Source organism: Octodon degus, unplaced genomic scaffold, assembly GCF_000260255.1.
Source record: "Octodon degus isolate 3935 unplaced genomic scaffold, OctDeg1.0 scaffold00050, whole genome shotgun sequence".
NCBI lineage: Eukaryota > Metazoa > Chordata > Mammalia > Rodentia > Octodontidae > Octodon > Octodon degus.
In genome coordinates, this window is record NW_004524626.1 from 7,368,501 (window position 1) to 7,395,430 (window position 26,930).

The following is a 26,930-nucleotide window of genomic DNA, read 5'->3' on the forward strand; positions in this document are numbered from 1 at the left end:
CAGTAAGGTTGAGTAGAGTTTTATTAATTTTATTTTTAATTTTTATGTATTTAGTACAGGGTCTCACTACACAGCTAGGACTCGTAGTGATCCTCCTGTTCTCAGCCTCCCAAGCACTGGAATTACAGGCATGTGCCACCACGCCCAGTCTCACTTGATGTCTCAGTGTTCCCCGGGGTGGGGCTGGCACAGCAGGCCGGGATTGAACCCCAGCTCCTATGTCTGTCTAAGCAGGTGCTTCAATCTGCTGAGCTATCTGGCTGGCCCTCATTTTTTTTGGTGGAACCAGGGATTGAACTCAGGCCCTTGTGCTTGCCAGGCAAGCGCTTATTCTACTGAGCTACCTCCCCAGCCCCAAAATGCTTGAGGTGGTAAATCTTACCCTCGTGCTTTACAGTTTGTTTTTTTTTTTTTGGTGGAACCGGGGATTGAACTCAGGCCTTTGTGTTTGCCAAGGAAGCGCTTATTCCACTGAGCCATCTCATTTTTAAATACGACACACTTCGCGAATTTGCGTGTCATCCCTGAGCACAGGAGCCATGCTAATCTTTTCTATATTGTTCCAATTTTTTTTAGTATATGAGCCTGAAGGAGCAACTGTAACTAGCTTAAAGATAACAATACACAAAGATAAAAAATGTGTTAGCCATTGTTACCCTCCTATTGTCTTGTTTTGAATTTTTTTTTTTTTTTGTCTCTTTCAAAACAAAATAAATAAAAGAGAAACTAGCCGGATACAATGATGCACACCTTGCACCTGCTGGATGTTGGGGTAGCAGCCACAGAGGCTATTGGAGGGCTTCCTGGTGGTCAGTCCAAGCCACTGGCCACCTGCCACCCCCAGGTCTTCAGTTCAGGGCTAAGATCTGCATACCTGGCCCTTAATCCTTGCAGCCCCAGAGCGTAATCTCCTGCCCTTCCAACTGCAGATGAGATCTTCCTCCTGCCCTGGCCTCGGCAGGAGAAATGAGCATTGTGTGAGTTTTGTGTTTTTGTATTTTAAATTGTGGTAAAGACAGGCATGGTGGCACACGCCTGTAATCCCAGCACTCAGGAGTCTGAGGCAGGAGGATCATTTCAAGTTCTAGACTAACCTGAGCTCAAGGCCAGCCTGAGCTGCATAGCAAGGTCCTGTCTCAAACTGACCAAAAAAAAATATAGCATCCTATATTCAAAATATATAGTAGCATCCTATATTATATATATATATATATATATATATATTATATATATGTATGAATTATTAATGAAACGTTTTTCTTTTTTTTTTTTTTTTTTTTTGTATTTTTGAGAGAAGGGTCTACAGGGTGTTCAGGGTCTCACTACTAGATCAGACTCATAGTGATCCGCCTGTTTATAGCCTCCTAAGAGCTGGGATTACAGGCATGTGCCACCACGCCCAGTCTCTCTTTTCTTTTGTGGAGCTAGAACCAAGGACCTCCCTTTTTTGTTGTTTAGTTTTTGACACAGGGTCTCACTAAACTGCCCAGGCTGGCCTTGAACTTGCAATCCTCTTGCCTGGCCTCCTGAGCAGCTGGGATGACAGATCTGTGGCACAGGCATGGCTCAGACAGTTTCTCTCTCTTTCTTTCTTTCTTTCATTAATATTTGTCATCAGCAGAGGTGTAGGTGGCTGGCTGGGTGGATACTGTGGGCCACCTCATAATATGCCTTGCACTCTCGCCTGTTGGAAATAGAGTGGGTTTTCATTTGTTTCGTTTTGGTCTTTGTGAGACAGGGTGTCACTATGTAGCCCAAGGAGGCCTCGAACTCATGGTGACCTTCTGCCTCAGCCTCCGGAGTGCTGGGATTGCAGGTGTGCACCAACATGCCCAACTGAGAAACCAAGCCCTTTCTGTCTCCCAGTGCTGCTAGGGAAACCCAGGCAGGCGTCTCCGGCCAGGAGAGGGAACAGGCCAGGCCCGGGGGGCCGGCAGCAGGTGCCTACCCACCTTCACGCAGCACCACACGCTCATAGGGCGGGTAGTGGCCCTGCCTGGTCAGCACTGACAGGTCCTCCCGGCTGTGCTGGCTCGTTTTCTTGGCTCCTCGACGAAGGCCCCGCAGGCGCCAGAACTCCGCACGGGCACTGGAGCCAGAGGATGACCCAGGCCCGAGGCCCATGGCCCGCTGTGCAGCCTCCAGACTGGCCAGCTGCTCGGCCCTGGGCAGGAGCAGGAAGAGGGCGACATGAGTTATGAGACCCCCATGAAGGTCCCTAGATGGCCTGGCATAGTGGCGCACGCCTGCAATCCCAGCACTTGGGAAGCTGAGGCAAGAGAATCACTGTGAGTTTGAAGGCAGCCTAAGCTATATAGTGAGTTCAAGGCCTGCCTGAACTACATAGTGAAACCCTGTCTCAAAACCGAAAATAACCAGGCCTGGTAGTGCAGGTTTGTAATCCCAGCACGCAGGAGTCTGAAGCAGGAGGATCATGAGTTCAAGCCCAGCTTTGGCAACTTAATTTAGTGAGACTGGGGGGTGCTTGGTGTGAAGGCCCTGGGTTCAATCCCCAGTACCTAAAGAAAAGAAAAAGTCACATCCCAATGCTTAGGCCCTGTCACCTTAAAGGTACAAGCGATTCTGGGATGGGATCATGGGGAGGACCCTGACCGGGCCATCCTGGACCACCTGGGGCCCAGTGTCTCCCAGGGTCCCCCGGGAGGGCACAAGGAAAGAGGGGAGTTCAGCAGAGGCCGAAAATGCAGCACTGGGACAGGGACCCTGGTTCTCCCCAGAGCCTCCAGAGGGGCAGCCTGGCTGCTCAAGCCTGGACTTCAGGACTTCTGAGCTACAGACCAGAGATAAAGCCAGGCTTGGTGGCATCCACCTGTCAACCCAGCACTCTGGGAAGCTGAGGCAGGAAGATTGCAAGTTGGATCCCAGCCTGGGCAATTTAGGGACTTAGACCTGTCTCAAAATTAAAAATAAAAATAAAAACAGATGGGGGGGTGCCAAATAGCTCAGCGGATTAAAGTGCCTGCAAGCAGGCACAGGGGCTGGGGATTCAATTCCTGGGCCTGCCCTGCTGGCCTGTTCCCATGGCAGCGTGAGATGGCAATTGAGACTGGGCGTGGTGGTGCACACTTGTAATCCCAGCACTTGGGAGGCTGTAAACAGGTGGATTATTATGAGTCTGATCTAGTGGTGAGACCCTGAACACCCTGTAGACCCTTCCCTAAAATACAAAAAAAAAACCAAAAAAACAAAAAAAACAACAACAACAGATGGGGATGTAGCCACTGTGTTCCATCTCCAGTGCCAACAAACAAAACAAAACAACCTGTCATTTAAAGCTGCTAAATTTAGGGACCGACTGACGGATCACTGTCATCACTAGGTACAGATAGGATGGCGGATCCCACCAGGGAGACTGGGGCCCCCGGGCTCACCTGGTCTGGTTCGGGATGACGCCCCGCTCCTGCTCCCGGAAGTCGCGGCCTACGCGAGCTGCCAGCCAGAGGCTGCCCCGGGCGAGGCCGTGCGCAGGGCCCGGGTACAGCGTGTCCACCACGTGGAAGACATCGCCGCGCGTGAAGCCCAGGCCCGAGGGTGGGCTCGGCTCCAGCTCGAAGTGCGTGCGGATGTAGAAGGAGTCGCCCACTCGCGATTGCACCATCTTCCTGAAGACTGCCAGGGGGCCCCATGAGGGTCCGGGCCTTGCTCCCACCCCTTATTCGTCCTCCATCTCCTCCCCCTCCATCTCTTCCTCCTCCTGCATCTCCTCCTCTCCTCATCAGGGCCAGGGGTCCCCCCACCAGCGGCCTAGGGGACCAGCACGTGACTCACTGTCCTGCTTGCGCTGCGTGACTAGCTCCACGTCCTCCCCAGGTGGCAGCGCCAGCAGGAACTGCACAGCCTCCTCTCTCGTGAGACTGCGGAAGGGCGTGTCATTCACCTGCCAGGAACGGGTGCATGAGGAGGCCAGGCCGGCACCTGCGGCTGTGCGCAAGGAGACCCCGCCCACTGTGGGCGGAGCCCAGCCCGACTGCAACCCGGCCAGCTTAGGGACCTCGGGTCACCCCCTGGGCTGCAGGATGCTGGGTGTCCCTGAAACACAAAGGTTTCCTTTGGGGCACAGCAGCTGGGACCACACTATGTCAGACTGGATAGCCTTGCCAGGTGCAGTGGCGCACGCCTGTCATCCCAGCACAGTGGGCAGCTGAGGCTAGAGAATCTCTAATTCAAGCCTGATCTGCCACCCACGCCGTGTCACCTGCAGGATCTGGTCCCCCTCCTGGATGCCCTGCCCTTCAGCCGGGCTGCCAGGCTGCACGCCAGACACGAAGATGCCCACGTCATTGCCCCCAGCCAGCCGCAGCCCAATGTTGGCACCCTTGGGGAATCGGACTACACGCGTGTCAGGGCTGTACCTGTGGGAGGAAGACGGGTCAGGCCACAGGAGGTCGGCACCCTGGGCAAAGCCCTGTCCCTCCGAGGAACCTCGGTTTCCCAAACAGCCTCCAGGGTGGTGGCATTCGACCCCGGGGACATGAGGTGGTATGTTAAATTGGGGGGGGGGGTGACGGAGGAGGGATGAAGGTGGGGAGGGAAGGGGGCGGTAAAGGAGGACAGGCCGGCTGTGAGCCCAGAGAAGGGACTGGGACACACCCGCGGGCCTCCAGGCTCTGGCGGCTGGGGACCCTGTAAATGTCACTGTTGCTTCCACGGGGAGAGTCTGAAAGACAAATCAGCTCTCAGGCCTCTCAGGCCTTGCTTGGGGTGTTCTGCCCTTTCCAACATCTCCCCCACCTCTGTTGGTTTGTAGGATTTTCTTTTGAGACAGAATCTCCTTATGTAGCCCAGGTTGTCCTGAAAATCACAGCCATCCACCTGCTTCAGCCTCCCCAGAGGCAGCCACCGCCACACCCACGCCCAGCTGCACCTTGGTCTCATTCATGCCGCCCTGAGCCCTCCACCTGGCATAGCCTCACCAGCCAGATTAGACAAACTCGTCCCAGCACTCACCAGGTTCTGAGATAGTTCTAGAATTGTTGGACCTTTCGCGCCTGGGCTCGGGGCTCCCCCTGGTGGGGAACAGATTTGAGGTGAGGCAAAGTTAGATTTGGAGGGGAGATTTCTAAAAGGTACTTCAGGCCAGATGTAGTGTTGCATGCCTGTAATCCTAGCACCAGGAGGCTGAGGCAGGAGGATCGCTATGAGTGAGGCCAGCCTGGGCTACATAGCAAGACCCTGCCTCAAGAGAGAGAGAGAGAGGGAGAGAGAGAAAACACTTTAATTAGGCACAGTGGTACACACTTGTGATCCCAGCTACTCAAGAGGCTAAAGCAGGAGGATCTCGAACTTTAAACCCAGCCTGGTCAACTTAGCAACTTAACAAGGGCTGGGGATATAGCTCAGTACAAAGGCCCTGGGTTCCATCCTCAGTACTTCAGAAAAAAAAAAAAAAAAAGGAGACTTGAGACTGGCACACTCCATGTCCCCAAGCAAGGGTACAGTGAGTAGTGGCATCTGAGGCTGAGTGGGGTTCACCCACCCTGGTGAGCAGGGACCTCTGCACTCCCAGGCCTCTCCCTCGGGGTACGCACCCAGGGGAGTCTGTCTCGCTGGCTTCTTCAGGGCTCCGCCGCCGCCGTCGGTGCCTGGGTGGTGGTGGGACATGTGAAGGCGGTGCCTGTGACATCTCCGAGTTGAGGTCTGAGATGTCTGGGGGAGGGGAGAGATCAGCCTCCTCACCTGGCCAGCAAGGTCCTGCTGCCTAGGGGGGCATCAAGGCCCCATGTGCAGGGCCTGGGGCAGCCAGAGCCTCCCTTAGACTTGGCCTGGGAAGCGCAGCAGGGCTGCTGTTCGGCTGTAGGGTAAGTTCCTGTCACCCTCTAAGCCCGCCTGGGTCCCTCACCCTCCAGGAGAGAGCTGTCACTGTCACTGACGGCTGGCGGGATGTTCACCAGGAACTGGCTTTGGTCCCTCAGCACGAGCAGGGTCAGCTTCCCTTCCGACTTCTCTATTAGCTTCCGGGTATCACTGAGCGACAAATTCTGGCTGGATACCCCATTGACCTGAAAGGGACCAGGGAGGAGTGAGAGATGGGGATACTAGAAACAGCTATCTTGGTGGCTAGACTGCAGACAATCTCCAGAGGTTACTAAAAACAGCCACTCCAAATGTGAAAAGTGTATTCATGCTGTGGAGAGGGGTGGCACCCAGAACAGACTGTCCCCAGAACTCTAGAAACAATCCTCTTCGAGGGACGGGGAACAGCAAGGAAAAATGAGAGTGGTTTTAGAAGCAATTCTAATTGAAGAAGTGGCCACTTATAAGTACAAGGAACAGAATTTCTAGGAGGTGCTAGAAACAGACATCTGGAGGCAGACTAGAACCCTAAATTTCGGGAAAGGACATCTCACGCCATTTTTAACATCTTCCCTTGAGAGTCTCCTTTCAATCACTCCAGGGATTATGAGCTTCTAATGCCCCCACTAAATTCTCTGTTTCTAGTTTGCCCTAAACTACTAGCAACAGACTATTTCTTGGGGTTACTAGAAACAGAGAAATCCAAGGAGACATTAGGAACAATCAGCCGGGCATGCTTTGGAAGCCAAATACTAGAAACTACTGCAACAGACTTTTAGTTTTTTGGGTTTTTTTTTGCGGAACCAGGGATTGAACTCAGGCCCTTGCGCTTGCCAGGGAAGCGCTTATTCCACTGAACCATCTCCTCAGCCCCTGTAACAGACTTTTAGGGGAGACCTTGAGCCTCAGGCCCTGTGCCTCCCACCCCTAGCAGGTCCAAGGAGCGGCAATGTACCAGCTAGACACAGGACTTGCAAGCACAGCAAAGCCCGGGGACACTAGAAACTGCCAATCCCAGAAACTGACATTCAGCAATGAATTCTTCACAAGACACAGAAAAAGGGAAGCTCTTGCCTAACCATCTCCAAAGTGACCAAGGCCTGGCTTGGAGGCCTCAGCTGCACTGTCCACCCCAGACTCAGTCACCCACAGGGCAGGAAGCCCAGGTCACCTGAAGAATGAGGTCCCCTTCCTGCAGCCCACGGTGCCGGGCGGCCAGGCCAGAGTCTGTGATGTGCTTGATGAAGATCTGACTGCCCAGTTTGACCCCAAACTCTGTAGGGGCAGAGGGCAACGAAGGCAGGGCTCTGAAGGCTAGAGGACCGGGCCCTCAGCCCACCAGCTGATGACATCATCGGGGTTCCCCCAGTACCTGGGAGTGCTGAGCTACACCCCAGCCCTTTTATTTTTGTGAGTCAAGATCTCACTATGTAGCCCACGCTGGTCTGGGACTTGTGGCCATCCTCCTGCCTCAGCCTCCTGAGTGCTGGGTGCACAGGATTGTGCTACCACGCCTGGATAGTTCCCTTTTTTCCCCCAGGCCTTTTCTTTTCTTCTTCTTCTTTTTTTTTCTTTTTTGTGGAACCGGGGATTGAACTCAGGCCCTTGCGCTTGTCAGGGAAGCGCTTATTCCACTGGGCCATCTCCCTGGCCCCACCAGGCCTTTTCTTTTCTTTATTTACTTTAATTTTTTTGAGGAAACAAGGATTGAACTCAGGGCCTTGTGCTTGCCAGGCAAGCGCTTATTCTACTGAGCCATCTCCCCGGTCCCGCTTTTCTTTTAAAAATATTCTTTCTTTCTTTCTTTCTTTCTTTCTTTCTTTCTTTCTTTCTTTCTTTCTTTCTTTCTTTCTTTCTTTCTTTTTCCCTGTATTTTAGGGAAGGGTCTACAAGGTGTTCATGGCCTCACTGCTTAGATCAGACTCATAGTGATCCATCTGTTTACAGCCTCCCAAGAGTTGGGATTACAGGTGTGCACCACCACACTCAGTCTCAATTGATGTCTCAGTGTGTCTCGGGTGCGGGGCTGGCACGGCAGGCCCAGGGATCGGACCCTGGCTCCTGAGCCTGCTTGCAGGCACTTTAATTTTGGGTGGCCCTAAAAACATTTTTCTTTTTTTTTTTTTTTTTTTTTGGCAGAACTGGGGATTGAACTCAGACCCTTGCGCTTGCCGGGGAAGCGCTTATTCCACTAAGCCATCTCCCCAGCCCAAAAACATTTTTCTTTAAACTTTGAGACAGGGTTTCACTAAGTTGCCTAGGCTGGGCTCAAGCTTGCAATCTTCCTGCCTTAGCTTCCTGAGCAGCTGGGATGACTAGGGTGTGCCGCTCACTCAGCTGTCTACAGTCTCTTCTGCTGTTTTAAGTGACGGAGACAGAGAATCAGGGGGCTCTAGCCCAGGACCACGTGCAGACCACATGCAATAGGGGACCAGTGGCCTTGGTGCTCCCTGGTGCCCTGCCCACCACCTGCCCCAGGCCACTGTTGTCACCTTCGCTGTTCCGCCGCTTCACGAGCACTGACTTCAGGGGCTTCATGCCCACATCTTGCCGGGGCAGCCGCTTATAGCCTGACACCAGGGCCAGTCCGTTGGCCTCCGACGCACCCCCTGGACTCCTGCGGCCCTGGCTGCTGGCCCGACCCCAGCGCGCTGCCCTTGGCCGGCGGGACCGCTCCCCGCCTGACTGGCCCGAGCCACTGGACGAGTCCCCCTCATAGCCCTGGCCATGCTCGGCCTCCTCCTGCTGCTGCCAAGCATCCTCCTTGTCCGATTCCTGGCGGCCTAGGCTGGGGGCGCCCGGCTTGGTGGCTGGCAGCTGGACCTTCCGGGGCCGCTTCACCGTCTGTGGAGTCAGACAGGGGGTTCAGCCAGGGTGGAAGCCAGAGCAGGTGCCCTGAGCAAGGGGAGGTTTGACCTTGAGATCCTCCTGCCTCAGCCTCCCAGAGTGCTGGGATCACAGGTGTGCGCCACTGCTGTGGAACAACAGGACTGCGCCAAGCAGGGCCACCTCCCTACCCACTCACGATATTGGCCATCTTGGTGCAGGTCTTCAGAAGCTGAATAGCGAAGGCCGATGTCATGTTCTCCACGGAGACCCCGTTCACCATGACCATGTGGTCCCCCGGCCTGAGGGAGGAGGTGCTCAGGCAGGGCCCCTCTGGGCGGCACCACCTGGTAGCCCACTTTCCCCATGGTCCCTACTGGGCCTTCAATACACCCCAAGCATGCCAGGGTCCCCCCATCCTTCAAGGCTGTCACATCAGCCACGCAGTGGGGCCAGCTGTGGAATCCGGCCTAACACAAGGCAAGGTGCGAGGGCAGCTGGTGTCTTTTTGCTCTTTTTCCCAGTTATTTTGGGGGGACAGGGGCTTGCTCTGCACTGTAAATCTCCAAGCTGGCCCGATTCTCCCACCCCCACCTGTCTGCCAGCAGAAGCCTGCTCGGCTGCCATCCACAAACAGGGAAGGGAGGAGGCAGGGAGGGCAGGAATTTCGCAGGTCCTCCGGAGTTTACATCAGATACTTCAAGAACTCAGCCTGCCAAGATGCTAGACTACCAGAGAACTTTAACCCCCAGGGTTTCCTGGGGTCCTCCTGCCTGATGCCCCAGTCCCCCATCTCTTCTCTGTTTGGGGCAGAAGGTCTTACTGAGCTCTCAGGCCCAACCAATTCCGGGACATGCTGCCTTCACCAGGACCTGGTGTTCTCTGTGGCTTCTCTATGTTCCAGGCAGTGGAGGCGGGACTTGAACGCGCTGTGTCGCCCAGGCCGGCCTCAAACTCGCGCCATCCTCCCGCCTCAGCCCGAGTGCTGAGATCGCAGGCAGGCACCAAGCCACTGGGCTTTCTTCCCAGTTCCTTCTGCTTTTCTGTGTGTGTGTGTGTGTGTGTGTGTGTGTGTGTGTGTGTGTGTGGCCCCAGGACCATTTTCCTCCCATTTCCAGGAATCCCAGTCCCCAAAGGCTCAGAACACAGCAGCTCCTAACCCTCTGCCAAAAGACAGCTTTCTGGTGCTTTGTCTTCCAGGAGAGCCCCGGGGCCATGGGGGCCAGGACAGACCAGGAAGCCCCTTGGGGACAGCACAGCAGCAGCCCTGTGTGGGGTTGATGGCACCTGCCCCACCTTGGGGTGACCTGGCGCTCACCTCAGATGGCCCTCAGCTGGGCCTCCAGGAACCACATCAGACACCACCACGGAGCCACTGGGCCCAGCCCGGCCTCCCGAGATGGCGATGCCGAAGCCTCGGCGCGGGTCCTGAGTGACAAGGACACACAAGGGTATCAGCATCTGTGTGGACAAAGGTGCGAGGGCACCTTGGGCACCTGGGTAGGCCCTGCTCACCTTGGAGAGGGTGGCCGTGTGTTGCTCCCAAATGGTCACCTCCTCCATGTCTGCCACCTGCTGGGGGAACAGGGAAGGGGGCATCAGGCCTGGCCCAGGAGGGGTCTCATCAGGGACCACTCTGTGCCCTGGGGACACCCTGGCTCCCAGCACCGCCAACCTGAACCAGCTCAGCCACCGCCACCCTGGGCCCCAGTGCCCATCCCCAGCCCACAGCCTGTTCTCCTACAGCAGCCATCCCAGGGTGCTGTGTCCTCCTCTGCCCCCCACCTCCCTGGAGCCAAAGCCCAGGTCTTCCCACAGCCAGCAGGGCCCTGCAGGGCCGCTGTCCCCTCCCTGCCTCCCCTGCTCCCTATATTCCCCTCCCCCTGCTCCAGCCACCCAGGCTCCTTGTAGCTCCTGCAGGCAACACACCAGGCTCTGTGCTGCCCCAGGGCCTTTGCACGGCTGTGCCCACCACTTGAATTGCTCTGCCCAGGTTCCCCACCACCTTTGGAGATGTCTGTCCACACCCCACTTCTCAGGTCAGGTCATCCCTGACCAACATCTGCTATTCTGGCTTTGTGTTCCTTCACAAAACGTGAGCCCAGGATACTGGCCGGATTATGAGAGATCTGTATCTGTCTCATCCACAGCCAGTCACTGGCTTAGGCCCCATGGGGTTCCAGCAGGGATCCCATAGTTATTTGCCAAGGGAGTGGGTGAGCAAGGGTCTCTTTGGTGCCCATAGTATCTCTTGAGGCAGGAGAATCGCTAAGCATTCAAGACCAGCCTGGGCTACAAAGTGAGCTCAAGGCCAGCCTGAACTGCCTAGCAACACCCTGTCTCAAAAACACAAAAAATAAATATGGGAACTTATTTAACTGGAGGGGCAATCCACCACCCCCATACTCCAGATGGAGAAATAAGGATGGGAGACACATACCCACCAATCAACAGAACCAACAGAGGCAGACCTGGCAGCTCCCTCCCCTGTTATGTCCCCTACCTTTTTATTTTTTATTTTGAGGCAGTGTTTCCCTAAGTCCCTAAGTTGCCCAGCCTGGGCTTGAACTTGGGATCCTCCTACCTCAGCCTTCCAGAGTGCTGGGCTGAGGTGTGGACCATTGCGTTTGGCTTCCAAGTAGAATCTTTTCCTTCCTTGGATGTTATACTTTACATGATTAAATGCAGTCCCTCTCCGCCGCCAACACACACACACACACAGAATTTTGATTTCCTGGCTGGACTTTAGGAAAAGTCCTCAGGGGACCAGGGCACCTTGGGGAGGAGGGAGGCAGGTGGCTGCCCCAGCTTGTCCCTGCTTGTGTGACTTATCACCCTGGATACCAAGGGCTTTGTCTAAAACCCTCAGGGGCTCCCCAGTGCCCCAGAGATTAACCCAGCTGGTTGGCTGTTTCCCTCAAAATGCTGCCCTGGCTGTGCTAGGGACACCCTCCTTGATATTCTGTATAGCTGTCTCCTGCCACTCAGGTCCTGGCTCTCTGGCCAGCTGTCATGCTGTCCTGAACTCCTTGGCAAACTCCTATTCATCCTCCACAGCCCCAGAGCTACTGTCTCTTTCCCCAGAAATCGACTCCTCAACTTCTACACAAGCTGCATCCTTGCCCTTGGCCAATACTGATTATTGGGTCCCAGGAGCCTCATTCCAGCTCAGGCTCCCCTACTTACTCCTCAGTCTGGGGCTGCTGGAGGGCGGGGCTGGGACTGCCATCCCGACCAGGCACCGGGACAGCTTGGGCAGAGGCGCTCGCGGGTGGCGGGGGAGGGCGGAGCAGGTGTCTCTAGATCCCCGCCTCGGTCAAGGTGAGTTTCGGGGGAGATTTGTGCCCGCCTCCTGCCACCTGCGCGACACAAACACCTCTGGGAACCGCCCCGAAGGGAGGGCGGGCGGGCCGTGTCACTCAGCCCAGCAAGGGCACGAGGCTCCCGAGCCCCCTCCCCGCCCCGCCCATCTGCAGGACAAAGGCCCCGAGGGTTGGCGGCGGCGGCGGGAAGCCAGAGCGCCAAGCCCTACAGCTCGGAGCCGGTGGCCCAGGGCTCAGCCCCTGCCTCAGTTTATCCCTCTGGGGTCCCAAGCAAAAATGGACCATCTTTGCCCCACCCCACTCCACCTAGATTCCTTTGCCCATGTGCAAAATTAGGGCTTCAGCCCCCCCCACCCCCACACCAGGTGGCAGCTCTATGTGCAGTCGCCACCCGATATATAAACAGCGGTCGTTTGTCTTGAGTCTCACTGCGCTCGCCAAAGTGAACTCAGACCGCAGATAAAGTCGCCGCGCGTTCCCCGGGTGAGGCACCGAGGAGAGCCCCGGGCCGATGTAGTCAGCCGCAAGGCCACCTGCCAGGCTGCGCCTGTGTCTGGCTTTGGGTTGATGAGGACCCATTGTACAGATAAGCTACAGAGAGGGTGAGGCGCGGCTCCAAGAAGCGCAGCGTAAGGCACAGCGGTATCTGAACCCAGATCTGCGCTATAAAGGAGCCAGATTTGGAGGAATGGGGACACGCCTCCCCGTGTACCTCGGGCTGACCACCTCACACCTCCGGGTCTCATTTTACCCATCTGCCGTGTAGGTACCGGGTGTCCTGAGGTCCTGGGTGCGACTCCCAACCCCGCTTCCTACCTTCTCCCTGTCCTGCCCGCCACGAGCTACTCGCCTGGAATCTCACCGCCATGGTCCACCCCGGGGGCTCTCGAGCAGCCCCTGCCCGCGGGGGACCTGCAAACAGTCAACTGGGCCCCACCCCAGAGTTGGGGGGCTGGGAGCCCCGCTTTCGCCCGCCTCCGGCCCGCTCCGCTGCTCCCGGCCGCACCTGCTCCTTTTCCTCGTCCAGGCCCCCTGCGCGCTCCGCCCCGGTGGGACACGCCTCCGGGAAGCGGCCAGCCCGGCCTCGCTCCCGCGGCCTCCATCGCGGGCTCCAGTTCTGGGACTCAAATCCCAGCCACGTTTTCCACACCGCCGAGCCTGGCCCGCGACTAGAGGTGCTGCGCGGTGGTGGCCAAGCTTCGAGGAAGACCTGGCGCGGATTGTAAGCGCGCTCGGAACGGAGCAAGGGGCTAGCGAAGATTTCCCTTCCACCTACACATTTTGTTAAGTGCCAGTTATCACTGGTCCTCACCGGACGTGGTGGCGTACGCTTGTAATCCCAGCACTCGTAGCGAGTTCGAGACCACCCTGTGCTACAAAGTAAGCTAAAGGCCAGCCTGAGCTAGAGAGAGAGAGACCCTGAGAGAGAGACCCTGTGTCAAGAAAGAACCAAAGAAAGATGGACGGGGACTGACTGGCACATCTTCAGAAGGTTGCAACTCCATTTCACAGAGGGGAAACTGAGATCCAGCGGCCAGAGACAGGAACACAGGCACAAAGTTTTGCATTCAGTCTCCACCCCGCCAGAGCGGGCCCTGGCTGGGAAAGGCACGGTGGGCAGGGCTGGAGGACATTGTTTCCAGGCTCCTGGGGGCAAAAGTCAATCATTCTTTGCAGCCCAGCCTCACCCTCCCAGTCCTAGGTTGGACTTCTACCTGGGGATGGGTGGGCGGCTGGCTGTAGGCTCCACCCACAACTCATTCCCGTTGTTTTTTTTTTTTTTGTTATTGTGTTTTTTTTTTTTTTTTTTTTTTTTTGTTTGTTTGTTTTTTTAAAGATACTGGAGGACCCGGGAGAGAGCTCAGTAGAATAAGCACTTGTGTGGCAAGCACAAGGGACTGAGTTCAATCCCCGGTTCCAGGGGGGAAAATGGGTTGGGGAGATAACTCAGTAGAGTAAATGCCTTTCTGATAAGCGCAGTGTCTTGAGTTCAATCCCCCATACCCCCCAAAATGTGGTGGTGTATTCCAGTCTTTGCAGCACTGGGGAGCCTGAGGCAGGAGGATCACCACGAGTTCAAGACCAGCCTGCATAGTGCACCGCTTCTTTGCACCTCTAGTTGGGGAAATAAAACCTCCATCGCAGAATAGTGGGGAAGATTAAAAGGGGTCCAGAAGAAGTCATTGCTCTTGGGGCCGGGGAGATGGCTCAGTGGAATAAGCGCTTCCCTGGCAAGCACAAGGGACTGAGTTCAATCCCCGGTTCCGCCAAAAAAAAAAAAGAAAGAAAGAAAAAAAAAATCACTGCTCTGATATGCTGCCCTATTTCTGCTGTATGACTTTCTGCAAACCACAGACAGGCTCCGTGCCTCAGTTTCCCCACATGTAAATGGTGATACCAATTGATACTAATTGTACCTGCCTCCAAGGGTTGAGTGATTTTTTTGTGTCAGATGCTTCGAAAACCTTCACTATATATATATATATTTGGGGGGGTGGGTACAAGGGATCGAACTCAGGACCTTACACTTGCCAGGCAGGTGCTTATGTTGCTAAGCTATCTCCCCACCCCCCCCCTTTGAGTCTAGGTCTCACTATGTAGTCCAGGCTGGCATTGAACTTGCATTGATCCTCCTGCCTCAGCCTCCCCCATGCTGGGGTGACAGGTGTGCACCAACGCACCTTGCTTGATTAGATGTTTTAATTATTTTATTTTATTTTTGTCTTTGAGACAGGGTCTCACTACACAGTTCAGGCTGGCCTTGAGCTCACTTGTGTAGTCTAGGGTGATCTGGAACTTGCAACAGTCCTCTTGCCTCAGCCTTCTGAGTGCTGGGATCACAGGCGTGTGCCACCACACCCGGCTAGTTGAGCTTTATTAGCTAGCTGTGTGTTTGTTATAATGACTCACAGGGCGCATAAACCCCCGCACATGCAGGGCACAGTGGCTGGGGCTGCTGGTCCTGTCGGGGAGCGTTTATGGGCCCTGCTCTGCCTGCTGTTGCTCAGCACTCTTCTTCCCTGCTGTGGGGCGGGTGATGTGGGGGCTGCAGCTCATAGCCTGCGATGCTCAGAAACGCCCCGCGGACAGGTCTCTCAAAGCGCCCTGCTGCGAGCCCACTCTAAGCCCCTCTGACATAGGAAGGGAAGCACCAGTCCCAGGACCCCTTGTCTTCCTCAGGCCGCCTGCCATCTGCTTTCACTTATCTACATCCTTCTCAAGAACCCTCAGTGGCCCCCAGTACACAGTACCATCATCTCAGATCCAGGCCTTTAGAGGAGGCCTGGCTGGTTTATTTATTTATTTATTTTTATGTATTTAGTAGAGTCTACAGGGTCTCGCTACACAGATTGGACTTGTAGTGATCCTCCGGTTTTCAGCCTCCCAAGTGCTGGAATTACAAGTGCGCGCCACCAAGCCCAATGTCATTTGCTGTCTCAGGGCTCCCAGGGTCTGGGCCAGCACGCCGGGGGTTGAACCCCGGTTTCTGAGTCTGCCAAAGCAGGCTCTTTAACCTGCTGAGCTATCTGGCCACCCTTGGTTTTTGTTTTGTTTTTGTTTTGATGAGAAAAGGGCTCACGTAACTCAAGCTGGCCTCCAGTGCTGTCCGCAATCCTCCTGCCTCAGCCACTGGGTGATGGGGTGGCAGGTGTGGCTGGCGCCGTCCTTCGCTTCCCCACTGCTCCCGCCCTCCAGCTCACTGTAAAAATCTGCCTTTTATCCCACATCGAGATCACCTTGGTTCCACCGCACAATCAAGATTTCGATCAACAAAGTACTTCAAACACCTGCAGGAGGCCAAATCCAGGGGATCAGATCACAGAAGCCACAGGCCAGGGTCTGTGAGGAGGGGACAGCGTGGGGTGGGCTGAGGGGAAAGGGGCTGTGGCCCCTTCTTAATGGCCCTGAGGAGTGGAGGCCCAGGGGGCCAGGGGCCCGCCTGCCCGGCCGGGGGTCTCTGCCAGAGGCTGATTTGCTCCTCCAGGGGAAGGCTCGGGTCAGATCAGTGGCCAAACAGGTCTGACCAGAACCCGAGAATGTCCGAGGAGCCTGCGCTGGCCTGCTCCTTTGGTATTTATTGAGCACCCACTACATGCCTTGCCAGGGCTGCTGACTGTGAAGAACGGACCCTAAGGAGAGAGACAGCCCCGCCCCAGCAGGAGCACTGGTCCGAGCGGGACAGTCACACAGGCAAACAAGCAGCAGGGCGTGGAGCCATACGCCTGTGATCCTGGCACTCGGGAGGCCGAGGCTGGAAGATCACAAGTTTAAGGCCAGCCTGGGCTACAGAGTGACACCCTGGCTCATCCCCTTCCCCCACAGAAGCACACACTGAATTCCCTGAAGCCCCTAGCTTGGGAGAGGCTCCTGAGGGGGTGACCCAGGGGATGAATATTATTAGGGGTGACCCTGGGTGAAAGGGAGCCCTCAAAGCTAAAGAAGGCAAGAGGGGGGCTGACAGGCTGGAGGCAGTTCTGCAGAGCTGTGCAAAGGCCCTGGGGCAGGACAGAACCCAGTGAGGTGCTGGAGCCGTGAGAAGCTGGCGTGGCTGAAGCAGAGGGAGGAGGGACAGAGCGGGCGCAGGGAAGGTCGGGAGGGAATGGGCGTCAGCGCAGGGCCCTGCGGGCTGCAAGGGGGACCTGGGCTTCGGCTTCAGGGAGGTGGGAGCCCTGGGGGACTGAGGGCAGAGGGCAGAGGGAGAACCGGGCTCTTCGCTCGCGGCGCCCCCTGGTGGCCTCTGTGGGAAGGACAGACTGAGAAAGGGAGGCTGAGCTTGGAGAAGCAAGGGCTCCTGCAAACCCCTGAAAACCGAGTTCAGCAAGGGACAGAATGTGGGACAGGCAGGGAGCCCAGCCCCAGGGCCGCCAGCCCGCTGGCCCTTCTTTCTCTTTTGCTCTGCTGCCTCACAGGGGGATGAACCCAGGGCCTCCGCACTGAGGCGCTCCTGCTCGTTTAGTTTTTATTCTGAGACAGGGTCTAACTAAGTCACTCAGTTGCCCAGACTGGGCTGGAACTGGTGATCCTCCCGCCTCAGCCTCCCAGAGTGCTTGTGTCCCAGATATACGCTGCTGTGCTTGGTAAGATTATTTTATTTATTATTCATTTACATGGTTATTTATTTTGTGGTATAGGGGCTGAAGTCCAAGGTCTTTGCACCAAATTAGTCTCAGCCCTATTTATTTATTTATTTATTTATTTATTTATTGGTGGAACCAGGGATTGAACTCAGGCCCTTGCGCTTGTCAGGGAAGCGCTTATTCCACTGAGCCATCTCCCGGGCCCCTATTTATTTTATTTTGAAATTGGGTCTCCCTCAATCACCAAGGTGCCCAGGCTGGGCCAGAGATTGCTGTTGGCTTGGAGGTTATGTCATTATTATTATTTTTGTTTGGTTTTTCTTTTTGGGACAGAGTCTCGCTATATAGGTCAGGCTGGCCTTGAGTTCTTGGCTATCTTCCTGCCTCAGCCTCCCAAGTGCTGGGATTACAGGCATGCACCATCACGCCTGGCCTATGTTTTGGGTTTTTTGAAAGAGGCTCACTATGTAGTTCAGGCTGGTCTTGAAATCACTGTGTATCCCAGGCTGTCCTCCAACGCAGAGATCCTCCTGCCTCAGCCTCCTGAATGCTAGGGTTACAGGCATGGGCCACCTTGCCTAGCAGTCTATTTTATTCTTAATAAACTTGGGAATACTTTTATTTATTTATTTATATTTATTTTGAGGACAGGGTCTACAGGGTCTTACTGGGTAGATCAGACTCGTAGTGATCTTTGAGTTTACAGCCTCCCAAGTGCTGGGATTACAGGTGCGCACCACCATGCCCAGTCTTAAATGTGGGAATACCTTTAACTTTGCAGAGTAGCAACTATACAGAGAAGTCTCACATACTCCGTCCTCAATTTTCCCAGTCCTGTGCATCTTCAATTGCTCCCGGGGGGATATTGGTCAAAAAGAAACCAAGCTGGGCGTGGTAGGGCTGGCTGCTCACCCCTGTTGCGTGAGAGGCTGAGGCAGGAGCATTGCAAGTTCAAGCCCATCTAGGGCAACTTAAAGACTTAGGAAGACCCTGTTTCAAAATAGAAAAATAAAAAAAAAATTTTGTTTGTGTTTTTGGCAGAACCAGGGATTGAACTCAGGCCCTTGCGCTTGCCAGGCAAGCACTTATTCTACTGAGCCATCTCCTCGGCCCAAAAAATAAAAAAAATTAAAAGGCTGGAGATGTAGCTCAGTGAAAAAGCCCTGGGCCCTGCCAAAAAAAAAAAAAAAAAAAAAAAAAAAAAAAGAAAATCAATCTAAGACCTCAATATAAGAAGGAAAACTAAGAAACGGACACTTAGGGGTCAGGGAGATGGCTCAGTGGAATAAGCGCTTCCCTGGCAAGTGTAAGGGCCTGAGTTCAATCCCTGGTTCCAAAAAAAAAAAAAAAAAAAGAAAGAAAGAAAAGAAACGGACACTAATACAAGATGGTGATGTCAACCGCATTAGTGTTTCCTGCCCTGCCCTGTCCTGTCCTCCTCAGGATGCCCTGAGAACTGGACTGGCCAGGTGGTGCTTTGGGACTGTCCTGCTGCGGGGTTTTGCTAATGGCTAGGTGGGGGTGTCCGATTCAGGGAGCTCTGGGAGGTTTGGGTGTGCAGGCAAGAGTGTAGAGATTGGGTGGGAAAACAGCCCAGTGTGTAGCTGTGAGAGCCAGGCAGGAGTCGGTGGGAAGAGGCTCTGAGGCCCGAGGGTGTTGGGGTGGCATACAGGGGGCTGGGCACCCACACAGAAGCTGTGGCCGCAGACCCTGTGCAGGCTACGTGCCCCACAAAGCTCTCTGGGTCCCCTGGCAGGAGCAGAGGTCCCAGCAGGAAAAACAGGTGACCTAGGACCCCCTTCCCCACCCCCACCCTTCCCCCTGCCTGCTCAAGGGGTCTACACCCCACATCTGAATACCCAGCTGGTGGGAGAGCCCAAGCCCCAACATCCTTCCGACAGCCCCCGTTCCTGTCTGATGTCCGCAGTCACTCTGCCCAGCTCTCCAAAGCCCTGCAGGACCGGGAGATCTCTGCGTGGCCCCTGCCTTGGGGGCGTGTCTCAAGGCCTTACCTGCTTTGTGGTTGAGCTGATGCTGCCTTTTCTGCAGGGGAAGGAAGGTGTTAGGGGAAGAACCAGGGCCTCTACACTGAGCTGTACCCTGGCCTTTTTGATTTTGAGACAGAGTTTAAATTGCTAAGTTTGGGGCCGGGGAGATGACTCAGTAGAATAAGTGCTTCCCTGGCAAGCACAAGGGCCTGAGTTCGATCCCCAGTTTCGCAAAAAAAAAATAAATAAATTGCTAAGTTGCTCAGGCTGAGATCCAATTTGAGATCCTCCTACCTCAGCCTCCCAGAGTGCTGGGGTGTGGCCACAGTGCCTCTCTCTCACTCTCCCCTTGAGGCTGGAGAGGACCCTTTGTGCAAGAGGACCTCCTCGCACCCTCTAGTCAAGAGCTCACCACTCACCTACATCCCCAGACATTTTTATTTTTTATTTGAGACAGGGTTTGCTAAGTTGTCCAGGCTGGACTCCAACTTCAGATCCCCCTGCCTCAGGCTCTGGAGTGACAACACTGAATGCCCCCACGCCCGGGGGTTTTCTCTCGTCCATGTTCCCCCGAGCCCCCATGGGCCCACAGCAGCAGGAAGGGTCTGGGTCTCCCCAGCTCATTGTGGAGCCCCAAGTGTGCAAATATCAGGCGCTCCCCGCCCCCAGGCTGCCATGAACCTGGTGGCTCCGCCCTACACAACTCGGCCCCCTGGCGCCCTGCCAAGCCCGGGAGGAGGCCGGAAGCCTGTGGCTGGGTGGACTTTCTCCTGCACGCCCAGCCTGGCCTGCTGCTCCAGGCGCTGCTCCCGGGTGGCCTCCAGACCTTCCTGCCAAACCCCCAGTCTGTTTGACATTCTCACTCCGTTGCTGTGCAGCCCCAGGGAGTGGATGCCCCTCTCTGAGCCCTGGGCTTATCCCATGCAGAACAGAGAGTCTGGGTGGGACAGCACCTTGTGCTCTGCATTCTGATTTTGGGTGGGGCGCTTGACTGTGACCCCGCCTGACCTAGAATCTACTTGTTTCCCAGTTCAGTGACACAGTGACTTGGGGTCCCAATCAGACAAAGCCACAAACAGACTCGGACAGAAAAGCAGCCAACCTACCTGTCCCTCTCCAACAGCAGAGAAGTTCCCACCATGGCTGCTGCCCACAAGTACACTTGCACCCCGAGGCCACAGTGCCCTAGGGTGGCTTTGGTGCCATCTCCCTCCCCCAGCCACTGGGCTGCTCCCCTTCCTTTGTTTTGGTTTTCTGAGACAGGGTCTCCCTATGTAGCCGAGCTGGCCTTGAAACTCACAGCGACCCTCCTGCCTCAGCCTCCCAGGTGCTGAGCAGACAGGTGTGTGCCCCCACCACTGCTCACAGAGGCCTTTCTTGGGGTTAGACAGAGGCCTGAGATGCAATCGGACACTGGCCTCTCTGGGAAGCTGCCTTTGTCCTCTCTGGGAGCCAATGACCCAGAAAAGCCTCCCGTCACCGAAGCCGTGCTCTCTCCAGAGTGGAGGGTCCCTTGCCCTCCTGGGGTGGCAGGCACCCCCTCCGCATTTCTCAGCTGTGAGATTTTGCTGCTGAAGATAAGCAAATCTCACCTGGAGTTCCTCGGGTTTCCTCCGAGTCTGTGCCACCCTCTGGAAACATGGGGTCCCCAGAAAGACCCCAGAGGCTCAAACCAGTGCAGGCCAACTGTGTCTGCTGCCACCCCCTGCTGGCCCACTTGGGGGCCGGAGAGCAACCCGAACCCCTTCTCCCGCCCCTACCACCTGCGCCAACAATGACCCTTTCAAGGCCCGGCTGCATCCTGGGCAGCTGCCAGCTGCGCCAAGCTGGTTGAGTCCTCAGAGACAACGTCCCTGCCCACGCAGGGGGCAGCTTCCAGCTTCCCGGGAGCCGAGGGTGAGGCCATCTGGGGTCCCCAGGCCCCGAGTGGGGGGAGCCCCATTGGAATAATTTTGGGGGCCAACGACTCACCTGGCTAGCAGGGTGCGTGGACTCCAGGTAAGCAAGAGGAGCCAGGACCTGGGTCCCCGCCTCCCATAGGCAGCAGGACGGGGACCCCAACCTGCAGCTCGAGCAGGCTGACCTGTTGGCCCAATTTGCTCTCTGTCGTGGTAGCGACAGGTGAACAGGTCCCTCTCCGAGCGGGGCCTGTGAAAATGTGCACAGGCAGCGGTGGGCGGGCAGGCTGGCAGGCGTGAGGGTGGCCTCCAGCGCGGGGCGTGTGTCTCTGTCGCAAGGTGCTATTACTTCACGTGGGAGCCACCGGTCTTAACCCCTGCTGGCCCAGAGGCTGGGGACACCCAGACACAGCCTGGGAAGGCACAGAGGTCGGTGTGGTGGTGCACAGGGGGACATGGGGGGTGCTGAGGCAGGAGGATCGCCATGAGTTCAAGGCTGGCCTGGGTGATTCAGCCACTTAGGGACACCCTGGCTCAAAGGCAGAAAGAAGTTCTGGGGTGCAGCTGGGTGGTGAGCGCTTGCCTCGCTCGCGTGCGGCCTGGGTTCCATCCTAGGTGCTGCTGAAGACAAAACCATAGAAAGTGGGCACTAGTTCCTGCTTCTTAGGCTCATTTCCAAGACTGAAAATTTGACGTTATTCAGGGTGTCCATAGTGCTGCCCTTCAGAGCTGGTCCCCCTACTCCATGGGGTCTTTTATTCTGGAAGGGGGGGTCCGAATATTTTTCAAGTTCATTGTATATTTATTCATTGACTTGAGACAGGGTCTCACTACATAGTTGAGGTTGGCCTTAAGCTCACTGGGTATCTAGTCGAGGCTTGGCCTCAACCTGCAGCAGCCTTCCTGCCTCAGCCTCCCCTCTGTGGGCTGGGATCACAGGCCTACGCCACACCTGGGTCTCTGGTAAGCCTTTAGCCCCAGAAAGTACCTTATGCTGGCTTTGTTTGCTCTTTAAGGTCAGCCTCTGTATCCGCCATGGGCCGCTAGAGCCCTGCGAGGTACGAAGCGGGTTCACATACCCTCTCGGCTTGAATGAACTGGCACGGGGCAGATGCAGAGAGCTTGAATGGAACAGGAAGAGCAGCGCCGAGGAGGCCCAGCCCCGCCAGTTGGCTGGTTTCCGGCCGACGGTCATTGCGACTGTGGCCACCAGGGGCGCCAGAAGCCAGGCAGCCGATTGAACTTTGGCGACCTTGGTCTTTCCCTCTTTGAAATGGGGCTAGGGAGACTGGGCGTGGTGGTGCACGCCTGTAATCCCAGCTCTTGGGAGGCTGCAAACAGGCGGATTACTGCAAATCCGATCTAGTTGTGAGACCCTGAACACCCTGTAGGCCCTTCCCTAAAATAAAAGCAATTTTAAAAAGCCTGCTTCAAAAAATGTTTTTTTTTTTTTTTTTTTAGAAAGAAAGAGGGCTGGTGAGATGGCTCGGTGGTCTAAAGCACCTACTTAGAACAAGCTCAGCAAAGCACAGGCACTGCGGTTCAATCCCCAGCACCACATGCCAGCCAGCCCCGCCCCCTGGTGGGCTGAGCTGGCCACACACACAAATAAATAAATAAATAAAATTTAAAAAAAAAGAAAGAAAGAAAGAAATAGGGCTAGGGAGGGAAGGGAAGGGACAAAAAGCTGCCATCTCACTAGTTCTGATCTGTTTTCATCATTCTCTGCCTATCCTGTCCTGCCCCTCCACCCCACGGCTTTTTTTTTTTTCTTTTTCCAGATTCTTTTTGCTTTAGTTTATTTTTTATTTTGTTTTTGTTGAGACAGTATCTCCCTATGTAGCCCAAGCTGGCCTCAATCTCCAGTGATCCTCCTGCCTCAGCCTCCCAACTGTTGGATGACAGGCGTGTGCTGCCACACTCTGCCAGGGTTTTGTTTTTGTAGTACTGAGCGGGAGGAGTCCAGGGTTGTTCACTACCAAGCACAACCCACAGTTCTTTTTGAAAATATTTGGAAACAGGACCTCCTTAAATTGCCTACAGTGGGCTCAAATTTAGCAATTTCCTGCCTCAGCCTCCCGAATAGCTGGGATTAGAGGCGTGTATCACTTTAAGCAGCTGTAAGGTTTTATTTTATTTTTTCATGGGTGCATGTTAAAGCCTTGAGTCATGGGTTTAAGAAAGCCAGAAGCGTGACAGCGCCCCCCGCTGTGCCCCAGCACCCTAAGCCCCTCCTCTGCTATTCTGACTGTTATTTCCGCATGTCTAAATCACACCTGTTATGCCAACTGTTGATCTTCCAGTTGTGGTTTTGCTTTTTCTCATTTACTTCCTTCTCAAAACTGGCACCATGACCGGACCCCTGCCCCTCCCGAGTCACGGGAGCTGGTGCTTCACAAACCCTGGGTGGCATCCGAATGTTCCAGGGCAGCGTGAGAGTCCAGAGCAGGCTCAGGACCGACCTCAGTGCAAAGCTTTGCTCAGTCTCCTGTATTGTAAACACAGAGCAAAACAAACCCCTTCTTGATTTTAGGGATGGGTTGTAGCTCAGTGGGGGAGCAGGGCCTATAGCTGAGGCAGATGTGCAAAGAACTCTTTCTTTTTCTTTCTTTCTTTCTTTCTTTCTTTTTTTTCTTTTTTTTTTTGGGGGGGGGCAGAACTGGGGATTAAACTCAGGCCCTTGGGCTTGCCAGGGAAGCACTTACTCTACTGAGCCATCTCCCGGGCCCCAAGAACTCTTTTTTTATTTTGTTTTTTTGGTACTGGTGGTTGAACCCAGGGCCTTCACACAGACCTCCATCCCTGCTTTTTTATTTGTATTTTGAGGCAAGGTCTGGCTAAGTGGCTAAGTTTTCCAGGCCGGGTTTGAACTTTCAATCCTCCTGCCTTAACCTCCCAGACCACTGGGATTGCTACGGTAGCTGTTGCGAATTTCCAGGTCCTGAGAATTCAAGTCTCCCAAGGTACATCAGCAGTAAGTTCATCACAATGTATCACGACTGTTGTCACCATTCCAAACCGAGCACACGGGGCTGGCCCTGGCCCGCTTCAGAGACCTCCCGCGTGAGCCCAGGAAGGGGAGGATTTCTTGCTTCTGGTGCTGGGATGAGACCCAGGGCTGGGGCACCTGCAGCTCTGAGCCTTGCCTGGCCCTGGAGCAGGTGGCCGATGACCTCTGTGCTCCGTGCCCTGTGCCTAGAGGCTGGGGGCAGCACTGTGGCCGGTGATACTTTCTAGCTCTCCTGTCTCCTAGCTGCTGACCATGGTGTCAGGTCCTGGGGACACATCAGCAATGAGGAACAGCAGGGCGGTGGCCCACACACCCGCCATCCCGGCACTCCAGAGGCTCAGCTTGGGGAACTTGGTGAGATCCTGCCTCAAAGTCAAAACAGGACTGCTACTTTCTCTTAATTCAATGAGAAGAAAGATTTGTACTAATAGTGTTTGGACAGGATATCATGTCTGCATCTTGTACTATGAATAACCACTATGAAGACAACAATATGCAATGCATTAATTATTGTAACTGTCCTACTAATCTGTTTTGAAACTGTCTCATTGCTATTTGTTTCTCAATAAAATTAATTTAAAAAAGAAAAAAAGAAAGTCAAAACAGGGCCTGGAATGTAGCTCAGTGTGTAGTCCTGGGTTAAATCCCTAGTAGGGGCTGGCTAGATAGCTCAGTGGTCTAAAGTGCCTGCTTAGGCAAGTGTGCAGGAATTGAGGTTTGATCCCCAACACCACAGGTCACCAGCCCCACCCCCAGGGTGGGCTGAGCTGGGCCCTTCCCACATCCCCTGTAGGTTAAAAAACAAACAAACAAACAAAAAAACTAAAAAAGAAATAAAAACACATACAAGAGCTGGGAAGAGCTATTCAATCCCCTGTACAGTGCAGAGTCAGCCTGCACCAAGCAGGCCACCAAGATCAGGCGTGGTGGCACACACCTGTAATCCCACAGCTGGAGAGGCTGAGACAGGAGGATCACTACAAGTTTGAGCTGTGTAGGGAGACACTATACCAAATAAATAAATAATATAATTTTTTAAAATATTTTTTTAATTATTTATTTATTTTTATTTATTACATTTATTTATTGTGTGTGTATGTGGCCAGCTCAGCCCACCAGGGGGCAGGGCTGGCTGGCATGTGGTTCTGGGGGATCGAACCGCAGTCCCTGTGCTTTGCCAAGCTTGTTCTAAGTAGGTGCTTTAGACCACTGAGCCATCTCTCCAGCCCCAATTTTTTTTTTTTTTAAAGCACAAAAAGGCCTGGGAGATAGCTCAGTGGAATAAGTGCTTGCCTGGCAAGCACAGGTTCTGAGTTCGATTCCTGGTACCACCAAAAACAAACAAACAAAAAATACACACACAAAAAGTCCCTTACTGGGCCGGGGAGATAGCTCAGTAGAAAAAGTAGGGGCTGGGGAGATGGCTCAGTGGAATAAGTGCTTCCCAGGCAAGCACAAGGCCCTGAGTTCAATCCCCGGTTCCACAAAAAAAAAAAAAAAAAAAAAAAAAAAAAAAAAAAGGCTTGCCCGGCAAACACAGGGGCCCGAGTTCAGTCCCCAATACTGGAAAAAAAAAAAAAAAAAAAGTCCCTAACTTAGGGAGGCATCACAAATAAAGTTGTAAACACTAAGCCTAGTGCTTAATAATATATCACTCATGATTTATTATAATGAACATTAATACGTGCATTAGGCACCCACACTACACGTGTGTATATATATTTATATTTATATTTATAGTCTAATGACAACACACTAATTTTACTTTTTGGTACCAGGAATCAAACTTACAGCCTCACACTTGTGAGGCAGGCACTGTGCTGCTGAGCTACATCCTGGCTCAATTTTGTTTAATATTGATATTTATTTCATATTATTGCATATGCTACACGAACCGGATTTAATAAAGTACAACTGATGTGTTGTTGTATTACATTTGTCATTGATATGTATATGAATTACATTTATTATTTAGTTAACATGTAAATATACAAATATGTATAGCAAATGTAAAATAAGTACACGTACATATAAATATGCTATACACAATACACACATGCACATGCTTTTATTATATTTATATGATTCATATATGTGGAAACTTATGTGAATAATATGAACATACAACATAAATAACATGCAATATTTATACTTGTGCTTGTTACATTTATATTCATATTTTGTTATATATTCTTGTGTTTGTTTTTTTTTTCTGCGGAACTGGGGATTGAACTCAAGCCCTTGAGCTTTCCTGGGAAGCGCTTATTCCACTGAGCCATCTCCCCGGCCCCAGTCATCTCCCCAGCCCCTATTCTTGTTATACTTTATTTATTTACTATTTCGTACAGGGTCATGTGACACAGCTCGGACTCCTCCTGATCCTTTGGTTTTCTGTCTCTCCAGCCCCGGATTACACACATGCGCCGCCACACCCAGACTTGGTGGCGGCTCGGCAGGCCTGGGGGCGGGGCCGGCGTGGCATGTGGTGCCAGGGATCGAACCCCGGTGCCTGCGCTTGCCTAGGCAGCCTCTTAGTCCGCTGACCTATCTCACCGGCTCCATATCATATATTTATTTACTTATTCATATTTATATTAGTCATGCAGATAAATATAATTATATAAATAATATACTATAGTGGGAGGTATAATACAAGTAAAATATAAACATTTACTACTTAATATTTATGAGCTGGCAAGCGCAAGGACCCGTGTTTGATCCCTGGTACTGCATGCTGTGCTGGCCCCGAACCCAGGGTGTGCTGAACCAGCCACACCAAAACCTGACATGGTGGCACACACCTATAATCCCAGCACTGGGGAGGATGAGACAGGAGGATCACTGGGAGTCTGAGCTGTGTAGCAAGACCCTGTACCAAAGAAATAAAACAAAATTTAAAATTAATTTAAGGGCCAGGGAGATGGCTCAATGGAATAAGCGCTCCCCTGGCAAGCGCAAGAGCCTGAGTTCAATTCCCGGTTCCACCAAAAAAA

General features: G+C 53.8%; 1 protein-coding gene and 1 non-coding gene across 7 annotated transcripts in view; both read right to left on the reverse strand.

Annotated features, from left to right (window-relative positions):
* Window positions 1–21,214, reverse strand: part of Tjp3 (tight junction protein 3) — a 28,421-nt gene extending 7,207 nt beyond the window's left edge. The window contains exons 1-14 of one of the 6 annotated variants that reach the window (XM_004632708.2): window positions 12,814–12,986; window positions 10,156–10,212; window positions 9,959–10,068; window positions 8,840–8,942; window positions 8,307–8,658; window positions 6,986–7,089; window positions 5,861–6,020; window positions 5,550–5,667; window positions 4,969–5,027; window positions 4,612–4,678; window positions 4,217–4,373; window positions 3,790–3,898; window positions 3,393–3,630; window positions 1,953–2,164 (exon numbers count right to left, since the gene is read on the reverse strand). In XM_004632708.2, coding sequence (XP_004632765.1) covers window positions 1,953–2,164; window positions 3,393–3,630; window positions 3,790–3,898; window positions 4,217–4,373; window positions 4,612–4,678; window positions 4,969–5,027; window positions 5,550–5,667; window positions 5,861–6,020; window positions 6,986–7,089; window positions 8,307–8,658; window positions 8,840–8,942; window positions 9,959–10,068; window positions 10,156–10,212; window positions 12,814–12,831 — 1,864 coding nt within the window. In that variant the 5' untranslated portion in view covers window positions 12,832–12,986. Of the gene's footprint in view, window positions 1–1,952; window positions 2,165–3,392; window positions 3,631–3,789; window positions 3,899–4,216; window positions 4,374–4,611; window positions 4,679–4,968; window positions 5,028–5,549; window positions 5,668–5,860; window positions 6,021–6,985; window positions 7,090–8,306; window positions 8,659–8,839; window positions 8,943–9,958; window positions 10,069–10,155; window positions 10,216–11,826; window positions 11,992–12,813; window positions 12,987–20,621; window positions 20,712–21,000 lie in introns of those variants that run through there. The other 5 variants (XM_023716868.1, XM_023716864.1, XM_023716867.1 and 2 more) reach the window with 5 other exon arrangements.
* Window positions 488–599, reverse strand: LOC111817175. Its single transcript, XR_002821435.1, has one exon. It is a non-coding gene; the product is annotated as a U6 spliceosomal RNA (small nuclear RNA).
* Window positions 21,215–26,930: the final 5,716 nt, after the last annotated feature.